General features: G+C 37.6%; 1 protein-coding gene across 1 annotated transcript in view; it reads right to left on the bottom strand.

The window, feature by feature from the left end:
- LOC136038479 (uncharacterized) overlaps positions 1-14,273 on the bottom strand; it is a 33,079-nt gene that overhangs the window by 4,157 nt on the left and 14,649 nt on the right. Inside the window, exon 3 of the mRNA XM_065721551.1 lies at positions 10,555-10,687. Coding sequence (XP_065577623.1) covers positions 10,555-10,687 — 133 coding nt within the window. The remainder of the gene's footprint in view (positions 1-10,554; positions 10,688-14,273) is intronic.

Genomic DNA, 14,273 nt, shown 5'->3' with positions numbered 1-14,273 from the left:
ATGTTTGTCGACTGACGTCAGTATAAGGATTGAGCTGTATGTCGTCATGAAGTTGTTTGTCGACTGACGAAATTACAGACCGGGACACAAATGACGACCGGGACACTCAAAGAGAAATTACAGACTGGGACACCGGGATACAAATAACGACCGGGAAACAGGGAATATAAATGACGACCGGGACACAGGGACACAACTACAACGGGGACGCCGAGGGGGCACAGGGGGGATATATAAATGACAACCGGGACACAGGGAATGTTCGATTAGCAATCACCATCAACAAAGCTCAAGGGCAATCATTATAATAATGAGGTATAGATCTGAATACGGATTGTTTTTCCCATGGACAATTATATGTTGCATGTTCAAGGACAATCTATTTATATGCACAGACAATGGGACAGCGAAGAATGATGTATATTCGCAAGTTTGACAAACACATATATATCTGTCTATATTTACAGGTGGAACACAGGGACACAACTACAATGGCGCGTAACTAATATGGCGCAAAAACAGCTAAAAAAAGAAAGAACCTAAAAAGAAAAAACTTAAAAAAAAGGAAAAAAATAAAAAAGGTAAAAAACTAAAAAGAAAAAAACACCGGGACACAAATGACGACCGGGACACAGGGAATATAAATGACGACCGGGACATAGGGACACAACTACAACAGGGACACCGGGGGGCACAGGGGGATATATAAATGACGACGGGGACACAGGGAATGTTCGATTGGCAATCACCATCAACAAAGCTCAAGGGCAATCATTAGAATAATGAGGTATAGATCTGAATACGGATTGTTTTTCCCATGGACAATTATATATTGCATGTTCAAGAGTCAGGTAAACCTGACAATCTATCTATATGGACAGACAATGGGACAGCGAAGAATGCTGTATATTCGCAAGTTTTACGTAGTTAAAAACATATATATATATATATATATATATATATATATATATATATATATATATATATATATATATATATATATATATATATATATATATATATATATATATATATATATATATATATATATTCACAGGTGGGACACAACTACAATGGCGCTTAACGACTTACGTGCGCGGGGGCTTGGGGGGGGGGCGAAGCGCCCCCACCAACTAGGTGTTGGGGTGGCGCGAAACGCCACCCCAACAGCTAGTATATATATATATATATATATATATATATATATATATATATATATAAAAATAAGTTGTCTGTCTGTGGATCAGGTGACGTCATGTTTCTGTGTTGACTGACGTCATGAAATTAGTTGTCGTCATTTTTGCTTTGACGGTGACGTCATTCAAGATATTTAAGACATATGTTCACGTAGAAATCTATTAATGTTTAAGTTTACAATGACTGATGAACTTACCATGGCAAAAGCCGATGAAGATGCTCAAAGAGTCTATGCCAAAAAACTTGCTGCTGATAGAGAAAGTCAGAAAAGAAAGCGTGCCGAGGAATCAAAAGAACAGCAAGGAAACAGGCTTGAGGCTGATAGAGAAAGAAAGAACAGAAAGCGTGCCGAGGAATCAAAAGAACAGCAAGGAAACAGGCTTGAGGCTGATAGAGAAAGAAAGAACAGAAAGCGTGCCGAGGAATCAAAAGAACAGCAAGGAAACAGGCTTGAGGCTGATAGAGAAAAAAAGAACAGAAAGCGTGCCGAGGAACTACCAGAGCAACGCGGAAGCAGACTTGCTGCTAAAGGAGAAAGTGCAAAAAGAAGGCGTGCCGAGGAATTACAAGAACAGCAAGAAATCAGGCTTGCTGCTGATAGAGAAAGTAAGAAAAGAAAGCGTGCCGAGGAATCACAAGAACAGCAAGAAATCAGGCTTGCTGCTGATAGAGAAAGTAAGAAAAGAAAGCGTGCCGAGGAATCAGAGCAACCTGAAAGTTATCGCCTGGCATTCAGGTACAACCCAGTCGACGATTATAGCTTGAGTAGATGTGTTCAAATCGGGACAATGTCTAAAATTTGTCCCTATTGCAAGGCCTTGAAATTCAATGGTGAAACAATGGGAATGTGTTGCGCCTCAGGAAAAGTTAAACATCCTCTATTGGCTGCACCACCAGAGCCATTGAAGACGAATGAATGCTTGCCTGAAAAATTCTAATTTATGGGCACACGTAAAAATATTAAAATTAACTACAAATATGCGTGTCCGATTGCAAAACGATGACTCTGGTCAAACATTTTCAGATCAATTGCTGACAATTGGAAACGGAAAGCTCCCAGTAGACTCAATTTCAGGACGTATACAACTACCTGCTGATTTCTGTAATTTAGTGACGTCCAAAAATGAATTGATTGAAAAAGTATTTCCGAATATTCTAAAAAATTATAAAAATAATAAATGGCTAAGTGAAAGAGCGATTCTCGCACCCAAAAATATAGACGTCCACGAAATCAACAATATTGTTTTGACCAAGATTCGAGACCAGGCAGTCCTTTACAAGTCAGTCGACACAGTTTTGGAACAAATGAAGCGGTTAATTATCCATCTGAATTTTTAAATTCCATAGATCTTTCAGGGTTTCCACCACACGTGCTACAACTAAAAATAGGCGTACCAATAATACTTTTAAGAAATATAAACCCACCAAAGCTTTGCTATGGCACTCGACTTGCCGTAAAAAAAACAATGGAAAACCTAATAGAGGCCACAATCTTGACAGGGCCTTTTGAGGGTGAGGCTGTTCTTATTCCTCGCATTCCCATGATTCCAACGGATCTGCCTTTTCAATTTAAAAGATTGCAATTCCCAATTCGATTAGCATTTGCAATCACCATTAACAAAGCTCAAGGTCAATCATTAGAAAAATGTGGTATAGATCTTAATACTGATTGTTTTTCCCATGGACAATTGTACGTTGCATGTTCGAGGGTCGGTAAACCTGACAATCTATTTATATGCAGCGACAATTGGACAGCGAAGAATGTTGTATATTCGCAAGTTTTACGCAGTTAATTTGTATTGTATCTATCTATCTATCTATCTATATAAAAACGAGTTGTGTGTATGCATGTTTGTTTGTTTGTAAAAAGAGCGTTTGCATATGATGTCATTATTAGTACATACGGCTTTGTATATGCAGAGACAATGGGAAAGCCAAGAATGTTGTATATTCGCAATTTTTACGTAGTTTAACTCCTGCAGACGAAATGAATGCTTGCCTAAAAAATTCTAATTTATGGGCACACGTAAAAATATTAAAATTAACTACAAATATGCGTGTCCGATTGCAAAACGATGACTCTGGTCAAACAGTAGACTCAATTTCAGGACGTATACAACTACCTGCTGATTTCTGTAATTTAGTGACGTCCAAAAATGAATTGATTGAAAAAGTATTTCCGAATATTCTAAAAAATTATAAAAATAATAAATGGCTAAGTGAAAGAGCGATTCTCGCACCCAAAAATATAGACGTCCACGAAATCAACAATATTGTTTGGCCAAGATTCGAGACCAGGCAGTCCTTTACAAGTCAGTCGACACAGTTTTGGAACCAAATGAAGCGGTTAATTATCCATCTGAATTTTTAAATTCCATAGATCCTTCAGGGTTTCCACCACACGTGCTACAACTAAAAATAGGCGTACCAATAATACTTTTAAGAAATATCAACCCACCAAAGCTTTGCAATGGCACGCGACTTGCCGTAAAAAAAAAACAATGGAAAAGCTAATAGAGGCCACAATCTTGACAGGGCCTTATGAGGGTGAGGCTGTTCTTATTCCTCGCATTCCCATGATTCCAACGGATCTGCTTTTTCAATTTAAAAGATTGCAATCCCCAATTCGATTAGTATTTGCAATCACCATTAACAAAGCTCAAGGTCAATCATTAGAAAAATGTGGTATAGATCTTAATACTGATTGTTTTTCCCATGGACAATTGTACGTTGCATGTTCGAGGGTCGGTAAACCTGACAATGTATTTATATGCAGCGACAATTGGACAGCGAAGAATGTTGTATATTCGCAAGTTTTACGCAGTTAATTTGTATTGTATCTATCTATCTATATAAAAACGAGTTGTGTGGATGCATGTTTGTTTGTTTGTAAAAAGAGCGTTTGCATATGACGTCATTATTAGTACATACGGCTTTGTATATGCACAGACAATGGGAAAGCCAAGAATGTTGTTTATTCGCAATTTTTACGTAGTTTGAAACACATATATAAATCTATCTATATTCACAGGTTGGACACAGGGACACAACTACAATGGCGCATAACTAATATGGCGCGTAACGACTTACGCGCGCGGGGGGGCTTGGGGGGCGCGAAGCGCCCCACCAACTAGGTGTTGGGGTGGCGTGAAGCGCCACCCCAACAGCTAGTATATATATATATGTATATATATATATATATATATATATATATATATATATATATATATATATATATATATATAATAAAAGTGTCTCTCTATCTTTATGGAAGTGCAAAGCTCACTATGCCCCGCCTCACCTATTCCACCTCTGCGCCGGCAGGCAGGTTAATGCAACATTTTATGCTACACACAAAAAGATATTCGCAGTAGAAGGGGTACTATTCCTCCATCCCCTAGCATCAATAATAAAAACGCAAGTTGAAAATATTCCTGGGAATCCCGAGGGATTAGATGTCAATTTCTCATCACCATCCCTTTCCTAAAACTCTTTCTATATTTATCTAAGGCTCAATGAGAGTTAGGATATTTAGTTACTCAAATGCACTCTTTGAGGCATATGCCCCCCTTACAAAATGACCCACCACCCTCCATAATATTGTATACGCATTTACACATCACTGTGTATAATTTCATGAAGTATAAAGTAAATTAGTTTAGTTAAATTAAGCTTTAAAATAAATGTTAGAAACTTTCTTCTGCAATAAAAAGGGAGGTATCACCCAGCAGCCCCCCCTTTCAGCCTTTGTGTAAATGAATTGAGGTCAGAGATCAAATCCTACCTTCTCCCCTAGCTCTTTCTTTATCTATCTGAAGGATCATGGAGAGTTAGACGACTTTTGCATTGAAATGTGCTCTTTTAGGCATCCGCCCTCACCCACCAACACAATGACCCACCGCCCTCATTCATGATAGCTGATGCGCAATTATACATCACTAAACAGAGATCTCATCAGAAATCAAGTGAATCGATTTGGTTAAATCAAGCTTCAATATAAATGTCCATATAAGCCATTCATCTTGAATATATTTGATGTCTCAGAATTTTTATCGATAGTAGCTTGGTCCTCTTTGGGACACAATTGTATGTTGGTACCACAAAATGGAAGAAAACGTCTCTTTCCCGTGTAAAGTCTTTTCGGTGAATAAAAAAAGGGCCCTAGAGCTTATAATTCCCGTTCGACGAGTCCTCTTCTAATCCTCTAGGACCATTGTTTCGAAAGGATCACCCCTAAGAAAAAAATTAAATGAACATTCTTGTAGTCTTTCTTCTGGAAAAAATGTAGAGTTCCATGTTTTTGAAGATAGCAGCTCGAAACCTCTACAGTAGAGTTATCTGATATCGTGAATCTAATGGTGTGATTTTCATAAAGATCCTACGACTTTTAGGGGATTTTTCACCCTCCTTTTTTTCGAAAATCAGGCAAATTTTCTGAGACTTGTAGCTTGTAATTACTTGGAATCAGCATATCCTTATCTTACTTGGAATCAGCATATCCTATCCTTGTGATACATTAACTATTATCAAAATTCCTTTTTTGTAGTTTTGATTACAATTAGCCCGAGTCGATCTTTACGTAGAGTTCATTGCCTCGCACTGTTTGATTCCTTTTGTACCTTGGGACCTTACCATCGCCTTACCAGACCTTACTCATCGAGCCTTACCAGACCTTACTCATCGAGCCATACCAGACCTTACCCATCGCTTAGTCTTAGTTTCTGTTGCTTTCATTTTCTAGCTTCGTTAAAGCGGAATACAAATTTCCAACTTTAAAAAAAAAGTTTTTCGGTTCTTCTTCTGACAAGATAATATCTAGAAGATAAAAATATTTAACCACTCCTTTTTTTCCTAAGTATAATAATTGAAGCCCCTTGCCCTCCCCTGAACAATCTTGAATATTCTAAATTTATCTCCCCATTCATTCCCGATATATTGCAGTTACAGTAAGTCGATAGGCCTAGTGAATATGCTGTCCTTTGATTTACCTCCCCAATTCACCCTGAATGTGTTCCAAGATCCACGGCGGCAAAAGATCCAAAATTCGGATTTTTTTACACCGATTTTTTGGGCTCGCTTTTCCCTTCTTTCTAAACACAAAATGTGAAATACAATCTTGGGTACAAGATTTTTGATCTAAGCAACGACAGATTTTAAGCTTGTGTTTTTACGTTCTTTGGCCAAGAGGTTCAATGCACAAAAAAAGTGAAAAAAACATCAGTTGCACCTAAAAAGAGGCCAAAAACCTTCTTTTTCTGAACGGCTTGAAATTTCCCTGTCCCTGGGTCAAGGGACACTAATAAAAAAATTACTTTTTTGGGGCATGGTCCTCTAAAACAGGATTAAAAAGAGAATCCGACGCAAAAGAAAATATTGCAAAACAAGAGCTAAGAGCTCATATGGCACTTGTGACGAGGCAAGAAGAGCTAAGAGCCGAGAGCTCATATGGTATGAGCTCTAACGAAATTCTAAGAATCAATATATTGATTTAAAAGAAAAATCAGGGGCTTAATGACGATCAGGATTTAAAATAAGAGGTCTGAGTCACGATGTCCTTCTAAATATCAAAATTCATTAAGATCCGATCACCCACTCGTAAGTTATAAATACCTTATTTTTTCTAATTTTTCCTCCCCCTTTAGCCCCCCAGATGGTCGAATCTGGGAAAACGACTTTATCAAGTCAATTTGTGCAGCTCCCTGACACGCCTACCAATTTTCATCGTCCTAGCACGTCCAGAAGCACCAAACTCGCCAAATCACTGAACCCCTTCCCCCAACACCCCCAAAGAGAGCGAATCCAGTACGGTTACGTCAATCACGTATCAAGGACATTTGCTTATTCTATCCACCAAGCATCATCCCGGTTCCTCCACTCCAAGTGTTTTCCAAGATTTCCCCTTCCAACTCTCCCCAATATCCAAAGATCTGGTCGGGATTTGAAATAAGAGCTCTGAGACATGAATTCCTTCTAAATATCAAATTTCATTAAGATCCGTTCACCTATTCGTAAGATAAAAATACCCCAATTTTCATGTTTTCCAAGAATTCTGGTTTCCCCCTCCAACTCCCCCCAATGTCACAGGATCTGGTCGGAAGTTAAAATTAGAGCTTTAAAGCACAAGATCCTTCTAAACATCAAATTTCATTAAGATCTGATCACCCTTTCGTAAGTTATATATACATCAATTTTCAAAATTACCCCCCCCCCCAATTACACCAAAGAGAGCAGATACGGTCCGGTTATGTCAGTCACGTATCTTAGACAGGTTTTTATTCTTCCCATCCAGTTTCATCCTGATCTCTCCGCTTTAAGTATTTTCTAAGATTTCCGGTCCCCCCCCCAACTGCCCCCCCCCCAATGACGCTGGATCCGGTTGAGATTTAAAATAAGAGATCAGATTTACGAGGTACTTCTAAATATGAAGTTTCATGAAGATCCGATCACTCCTTCGTAAGTTAAAAATACGTCATGTTTTCTAATTTTTAAGAATTAACCCCCACCCCATAGAGCGGATCCATTCCAGTTATTTAAATCACGTATCTAAGACTTCTGCTTATTTTTCCCACCAAGTTTCATCCCGATCCCTCCACTCTAAGTGTTTTCCAAGATTTTAGGTTTCCCCTCCCAACTCCCCCCAATGTCAGCAGATCCGGTCGGGATTTAAAATAACAGCTTTGAGACACGATATCCTTCCAAACATCAAATTTCATTAAGATCTGATCAACCGTTCGTAAGTTAAAAATACTTCATTTTTTCTATTTTTTCCGAATTAACGGCCCCCCCCACTCCCCCCAGACTTTTTCGACTATTCTAATTTAATCTGGCCCTGTCCCTGATACGCCTGCCAAATTTCATGGGCCTAGCTTACCTGGCAGTGCCTAAAGTAGCAAAACCGGGACCGACAGACCAACAGAATTTGCGATTGCTATATGTCACTTGGTTAATACCAAATGCCATAAAAACTGATTTCCCAGAAAGAGGGATCAAAAATGGCATTAAAAAAAAAAAAAATTTAACGCTTGAAATTTGCATTTCTGAGTTCCTTGGTGTAGAGGTTCCTAACACACAAAAATATGTTAGAAATACTATCTACAAAATAGGCACCCAAAAATGAGTTAAACATTTTTCTTCATTGGCTTGAAACTTATATGTGTCCCTGGGAACGCAATGCCCCCCCAAAAAAATGAGTTATTTGAAAAGGGGGCCAAAACAAGGGCCATTGGGCCATTTTTTCCCTGAATCACTCGAAAATTATGACTGCAGGTCGGTATGCAAAAGGGACATGAAAATGTACAGAACATATTAGTTCGGGTGCACTTGACCCCTAAAAATACGGCCCAATATTTTTTTTTTAATTGAAACTTGCTTGCTTAAGCCCTTGGGCCAAAATGAACCCAATGACAAGAAAAAATAAAATAAAAATGGCGCCATCAAAAACAACCAAAAAGATTGTTCTTTCCTGAAAGCGTATTTAAGCCTACAATCATACGCCCCTGGGCCAAGAAGATCCACAAACAAATTAAGCAGGGGCGCGAGACCCCGAAAAGAATCCTTTTATTTAATCGGCTTGAAAATTTCCAGGATCATTCCATGGTAAGGCGAGGATTGCCTAACGTTATATAATACCCACAAAGTCCTTTTGCCAAGGACAACAGTAAAGGATATTTTTAACTGCTTGAGACTTCCGGCAGCAAATTCCTAACCCTTGATTACCACAAACTACAAAATATAATTAGGGTCAAGGGGCAGGCCCAACAAATGGATAAGTTTTTTTCCGATTGACTTTAAACTTATAACCATAAAATATTGGGTCGAAGGGATAACAACGCGGCAAAAAAATTGACCAAAACATTGGTTTGCCTAAAATTACAACCCAAAAAAATTTACTTCCAAATGACTAGAAGACTAAATCCATAAAACATTGGAGAACTGGCCACCAAAAATAAGAACCCGAAAATGGGCCTAAAAAGAGATTTTTCTATAAACTTGGAATTTTCAAGGGTCGTTACCCGGATCCAGGAATCTTAATTTTGTTTCGAGGGGGAGGGTGTACGGGGATCCAGCAATAGGTCAAAAACTTTCTGATTTCAATTTATTTAAAATTTACAAATGTAAGTCCATGGGCCAAGGGAATCCTAATGTTTAAGATAAGGACAGATAGAAAAGCAAAAAAAATTTTTTTTTCCAAATGGCTTAAAATCCACATAAACAAGTCCCACGAAACACAAGGAAACTCTTTTTTGGGCCAAGGACACCCCAATGTGTAAACAAATGTTTAGGTTGTGAGCCTTCATTAACGAAGCTCGAAAGCGAGGGGAAGAACTTAATTTTTTTGGCAGCCTGAACTTGTCCTTGTCGCATGTCCTTGTGAACTTGTCCTTCGAATGTCCTTGGAACAACGAGACTCCAGTACACATAGACTCCAATAAAACGCATGGACTGCTTGAAAATCATTTCAGTAAGTCCCTGGATGTACTAAGACCTGGAGGGAGCCTGAATGTACAGAAAAACTAGAAAAAAATTGGCCCGTCATAAATAGGCCAATTTTTCGGATTATTCAGGATTCTTTAGACTTCCGACCGAAGAAACGTTGGTCCGACAGCCTGTCCGAGTTCTTGGCGATGGCAAACATCAGACAGGGCGAAGAGCAAATACTCGCCATGGACCGAAGTGGGTGGAGGAGGCAGACGTCACTCTCTACGCCGAGCAGTGCCCGGCAGGAGACTTAAGTCAGTCAGTCAGTCAAGTAAGTAGGTCAATCCATTTAAACTTTTGCTTGTTCCAGATTTCATTTATTTGTCGATACTAGTGTCTGTTCGTTTTAAGTTTAACTTATTATATGGCTTTATTTCAGTTCATTTCAATTTTCTCTTTATTTTTATTAGAAATTTTTAAAAATTAACGAAAGAAAAAAGAGTATTAGTTTAATAGTATCTGATTATCAATAAAGTGCAAAAGACACTCGAGTGTTGAAAAGCTCTGATTAAGCAGCAGCCCTACTCTTGCTTGTGGTAATTTTGGTTTTATTTCTTCCATTTCTTATATGAGATAATTTCAGCTCGCTTCAAGTTCTAAAAGCACTCTTTACTCTTTACTCTTAGTATAAGAAGCTCTCTTACTGTTGCATCATAACATAAATGAAAGCGCTTGAGAAAAGACTAATAAAAAACCAGAATTTTACAAAACCTTTCAAAAAGCAGCTTTTCATCTGAAAAATCTATAAAAAAAAAAATTCCGTCAAAAATCTATCAACTTTTGACAATTCCGACTTTTGGAGCCCCCATCCCCCTAACCTGATTCGTGTACAAAACCTTAAAAGACCTACAAAAACGGTTACAAAAGCTTAATATTTGCCTCAAATAAACAGCCCAGAAGACTTTGAAGAAAATCAAGGAAAAAGAGGTTGCTGAAAATCTTGTATCCAGAATCATAGTCCAAAAACTCTAAGAAGGTATCCAAATCCTTTATATCTGGTATCTGGTCTTCCCTAAAAAAATATATAATAATTAAATCGTTAACATAATTGCATCATAAGACCATCATTTTTTGCGGATCTAGGAGGTGGCAGGGGCGGGGTGAATCATTTCCAGATAATTCCAGGATGGAGTGTGAAAGACCCAACAAAGCATATTTTAAGTCTAATTTTTTTAAATTACCAAGGTATCCTTTGGACAGACCTTATGAGGGCAATTCTATATCCCCTCTAAAGAGATGGTATAAATATTAGTAGGGTTAATTTATGAAGGGCAACATGCAAGAATGCTAAGAAGCTTTTAAGATTAGAAGCTATCAATTTATTTCCATACGGGGTCGAGATTAAATTTATTTCTCTCTAAATTTATCCGAAGCACATGTTATGAGAAGTTTGAAAGTGCTGGCCCAAAAATGCACCTTTGAAGATTTAGATACCCCCCAGTCTCCCAAAAAGTAACCACTGACTTCCACTCAAACATCTTGAGCGCTACAATCCAACTCTCTATGGCCAATAGTGGCCGTTTACCGGTTAGACAACTTATAGTAACGGTTCACGATTTACTACTGCATTTATGTTTTGGGAAGAATGCACAACCATGGGCCACTATAGGCTCTGAAATTGGGAGTCGACTTAAGTAGCCTTTGGATTGTTAAAAGCTGATTGGCCATCTCAGAATTATGACTCGACAACACTTTGGGTCAAAACTACTGCTACGCGGGAAAAAATGTCAGAAGTCTGGACATTGCTGCGCCGTGATATCTTCGTGACTTACAAAGGGTGGTAGAACCTCAAATTTCTACTTATGGTACAACATTGTTGTGATTTTCTTTCCACAGAAAAATAGCAGAAAGCAGCATTTTGCTTAGATGCGGTCTCTTTCTTTACTTATAAAGGGTACCAAAAAAAGCGGTCTTAGGGGAGGGACACAGGGGCCACTTACTCCCGCAGAAATTTTAGGGGCGCAAAATTTCCAATAAACAATCTAACGATTATAATCATTTTGTAATTTTACTTTTATTAAAACAAAGTAAAGGGCTCAGTTAATAAATAAAAATAATTAATCAAATAATAATTAATTAATAAAATAAAAATAAGTCTAAAAAATATTTATATAATAATAATTTAAGGCCTAGCGGAAGTCCAAGCATTTTACTCCCTAGTCAATTCTTTTTCAAAATCGGCAACTCGGTCAAAGACAAAGTTATCAGTTTTCTTCATCGCTTCAACTAGATAAACATGAGAAGGTTGAACTTAAGGGTTTCTCACTGAAAATTACGATTAAACGCAGGTTATCCTTAGCAATTCTTCTTGTATTTATTTATACAATATAATTTTTTTTATGTATATTTACTAATCGGCAGTTTGGTGTCTACACGGTACTTATTCTCCAGACTCTGTTTAAACCGGTTGCAACTAACTAATACTTCACTGAATCACTCAAGAACAATCCGAGTGGTTAGTCCTTTGGTCTAATTTCTGCATTCTCATGCGCTCCGATTACAGCTGCATCTAGTCTTTTGAGGGGAGTATTTGATTTTGAAACAAAAATATGTAAAGTATTTGAAGGGACTGTAGCCAGCAAGTATATATTATTGAAATAAGTTTCTGATTGTTAAATAGAATATTTTTTGCTCTATTTTTTTATACAACAACAGTGTCAAGAGTAGCAATCTAGAATGCAAACCCGAAACAGATTTTATATTTATTTTGGAATTATAAAAGATATAATTGTCGCCTTTAAGATTTGATTAGATCAAAATATTCACGAGATTTTTTTATATCTATTAGAATAAAAACCACCGAAATCACTAATTCAGGAACGTTAGGCAAACTCCAAATGTCTAACATGGAAGGTATACGTAGATTCCTTGAGAGTCCGTCCTGCCTTAAATTAAAAACACTAAATAATTTAAAAATAAATTATTATTTTATCAACTGAAAATAATTATGTTAATAAATGAACATTTTGTTAAAATTCGGCCTGAAACTTTTGTGGGAGACAGGCCTGGGGCGCTAATCAAGATTTTGCTCCGGGAACAGGAGAGGCGAGAGCCGCCATTGGGTACTAATGCTAAAATTTTAAATCTAATCAGGTCTACCAATACCTCAAAACAACACACGTCCTTGACAATCACTATAAGGACGAGTAGTAAAGTTTGAATTTTTGCAGATCAAGGCTTGACACCTTTGCTCCAGGGTTGTGGAATACGAGTAGTATCTGGATATACTGCCATCACGATCAACTCCTTCAGAGAGCGTTTTCTTCTTGTTTCTAAAATTTTGCAGATTTGCTTATTCAAATGGTTTTTGATGGGTAACTTTAAACTTAATTATTTTTTTTGTGATTGTGAATATTTATGAAAAACAGATTATTCTGATATAGGCCTATGTATTGTTGTCAAAGTTCCTATTTTTATAGTTTAGATTACAAGTGTCAAGGGTTGCTCTCCTGCTGTAAAAAGGTGTTTTATTGTCCCAACACACCGGAATTTGAGCCTCTTGGACATTCGCTTGTTTATTCAAAGAACCATGGAAATCAAGCTTAAATGAAATAATAACACAGGTACATGCAGACTTTACTACTAGGGGCGGGTAAAAACAAAACTGGATTAAAACCACTAGAATTTTTGCGGCAGATTGCAATTGAAACAAAACAGAACTCTTGCTTCTTAAAAGACGAAAGAGACTACTTTCTTCTTTTGTATTTGCTTATATACTGAATACACACTACAGCCATATCTACAGATGAATATTTATTATGATTTGACTACGGCACAAATTAGGTTTAAAAAGTGAACAAAGCCTGATTCTTTTGTCATTATTGGCTTCTTTCTTTTGTAATTAACTTACCAAGAGGCTTGGTCAAGGATAATCCCAAAAAAATCCCGAGGGAGGGGGAATTAAAAAATATTTTTCAGGGGAGAGAGGTAAAGTTTTGCCAGACGAGTATCGCGTTTTTCGAAATGTTTCTGAATTTTGCACTTTTTATATTCTCTGCCTTCTAGGAAGGAGAGGGAGGCTCTTCTTTGTACTCTCCCTTCGAGCCGCTCTAGGTTATGGCAGGTCAAAACTAAATGCATTTTTAGTCATCGTTTTAAACTCTTGCCGGGGAGGAGCTCCTTAAGACAAATGTCAGACAGGAAATCACTCTACTTTTGTGCACCTAAACATCATTAATATTAACTATCCTTCCTGAATAATGTTTCAACTACCATACATTCCCACATTACAAATGTTTACTCCTTGTTCAAAGTTACACAGCATATCCTATAATTTTAATTTGTTCAGGTTTCCTGGCAGAACAATCCTGGCACTACCATTCCTGGTAATTTCTAACTTAAAGTTTAAATATTTATTAAACCCTGTCTCAAATTAACTAACAGGAGGTTCTTTAAGGATAATCCTTATTCGTACGTTATGTCCCATTAAGACGGTAGGACGAACTAAGTTCTCTTTTGGGTACTCCAGTGAAAGGGTGGGGGGAATTTCCTGCAGTGGAATCCATCAACTCCGTAGCGTTAAAGTTTGAAAAGGAGACCAGAATGATGAGCACGATCGAAAGCTTTTGGAGTGTAAAAAAGAGAAGGTAGATGTTGGC

The sequence above is a fragment of the Artemia franciscana genome, chromosome 18 (assembly GCF_032884065.1).
Source record: "Artemia franciscana chromosome 18, ASM3288406v1, whole genome shotgun sequence".
Taxonomy (NCBI): Eukaryota; Metazoa; Arthropoda; class Branchiopoda; order Anostraca; family Artemiidae; genus Artemia; species Artemia franciscana.
The sequence above is the reverse complement of the archived record's forward strand: the minus strand, read 5'-3'. Positions and strand labels throughout refer to the sequence as shown.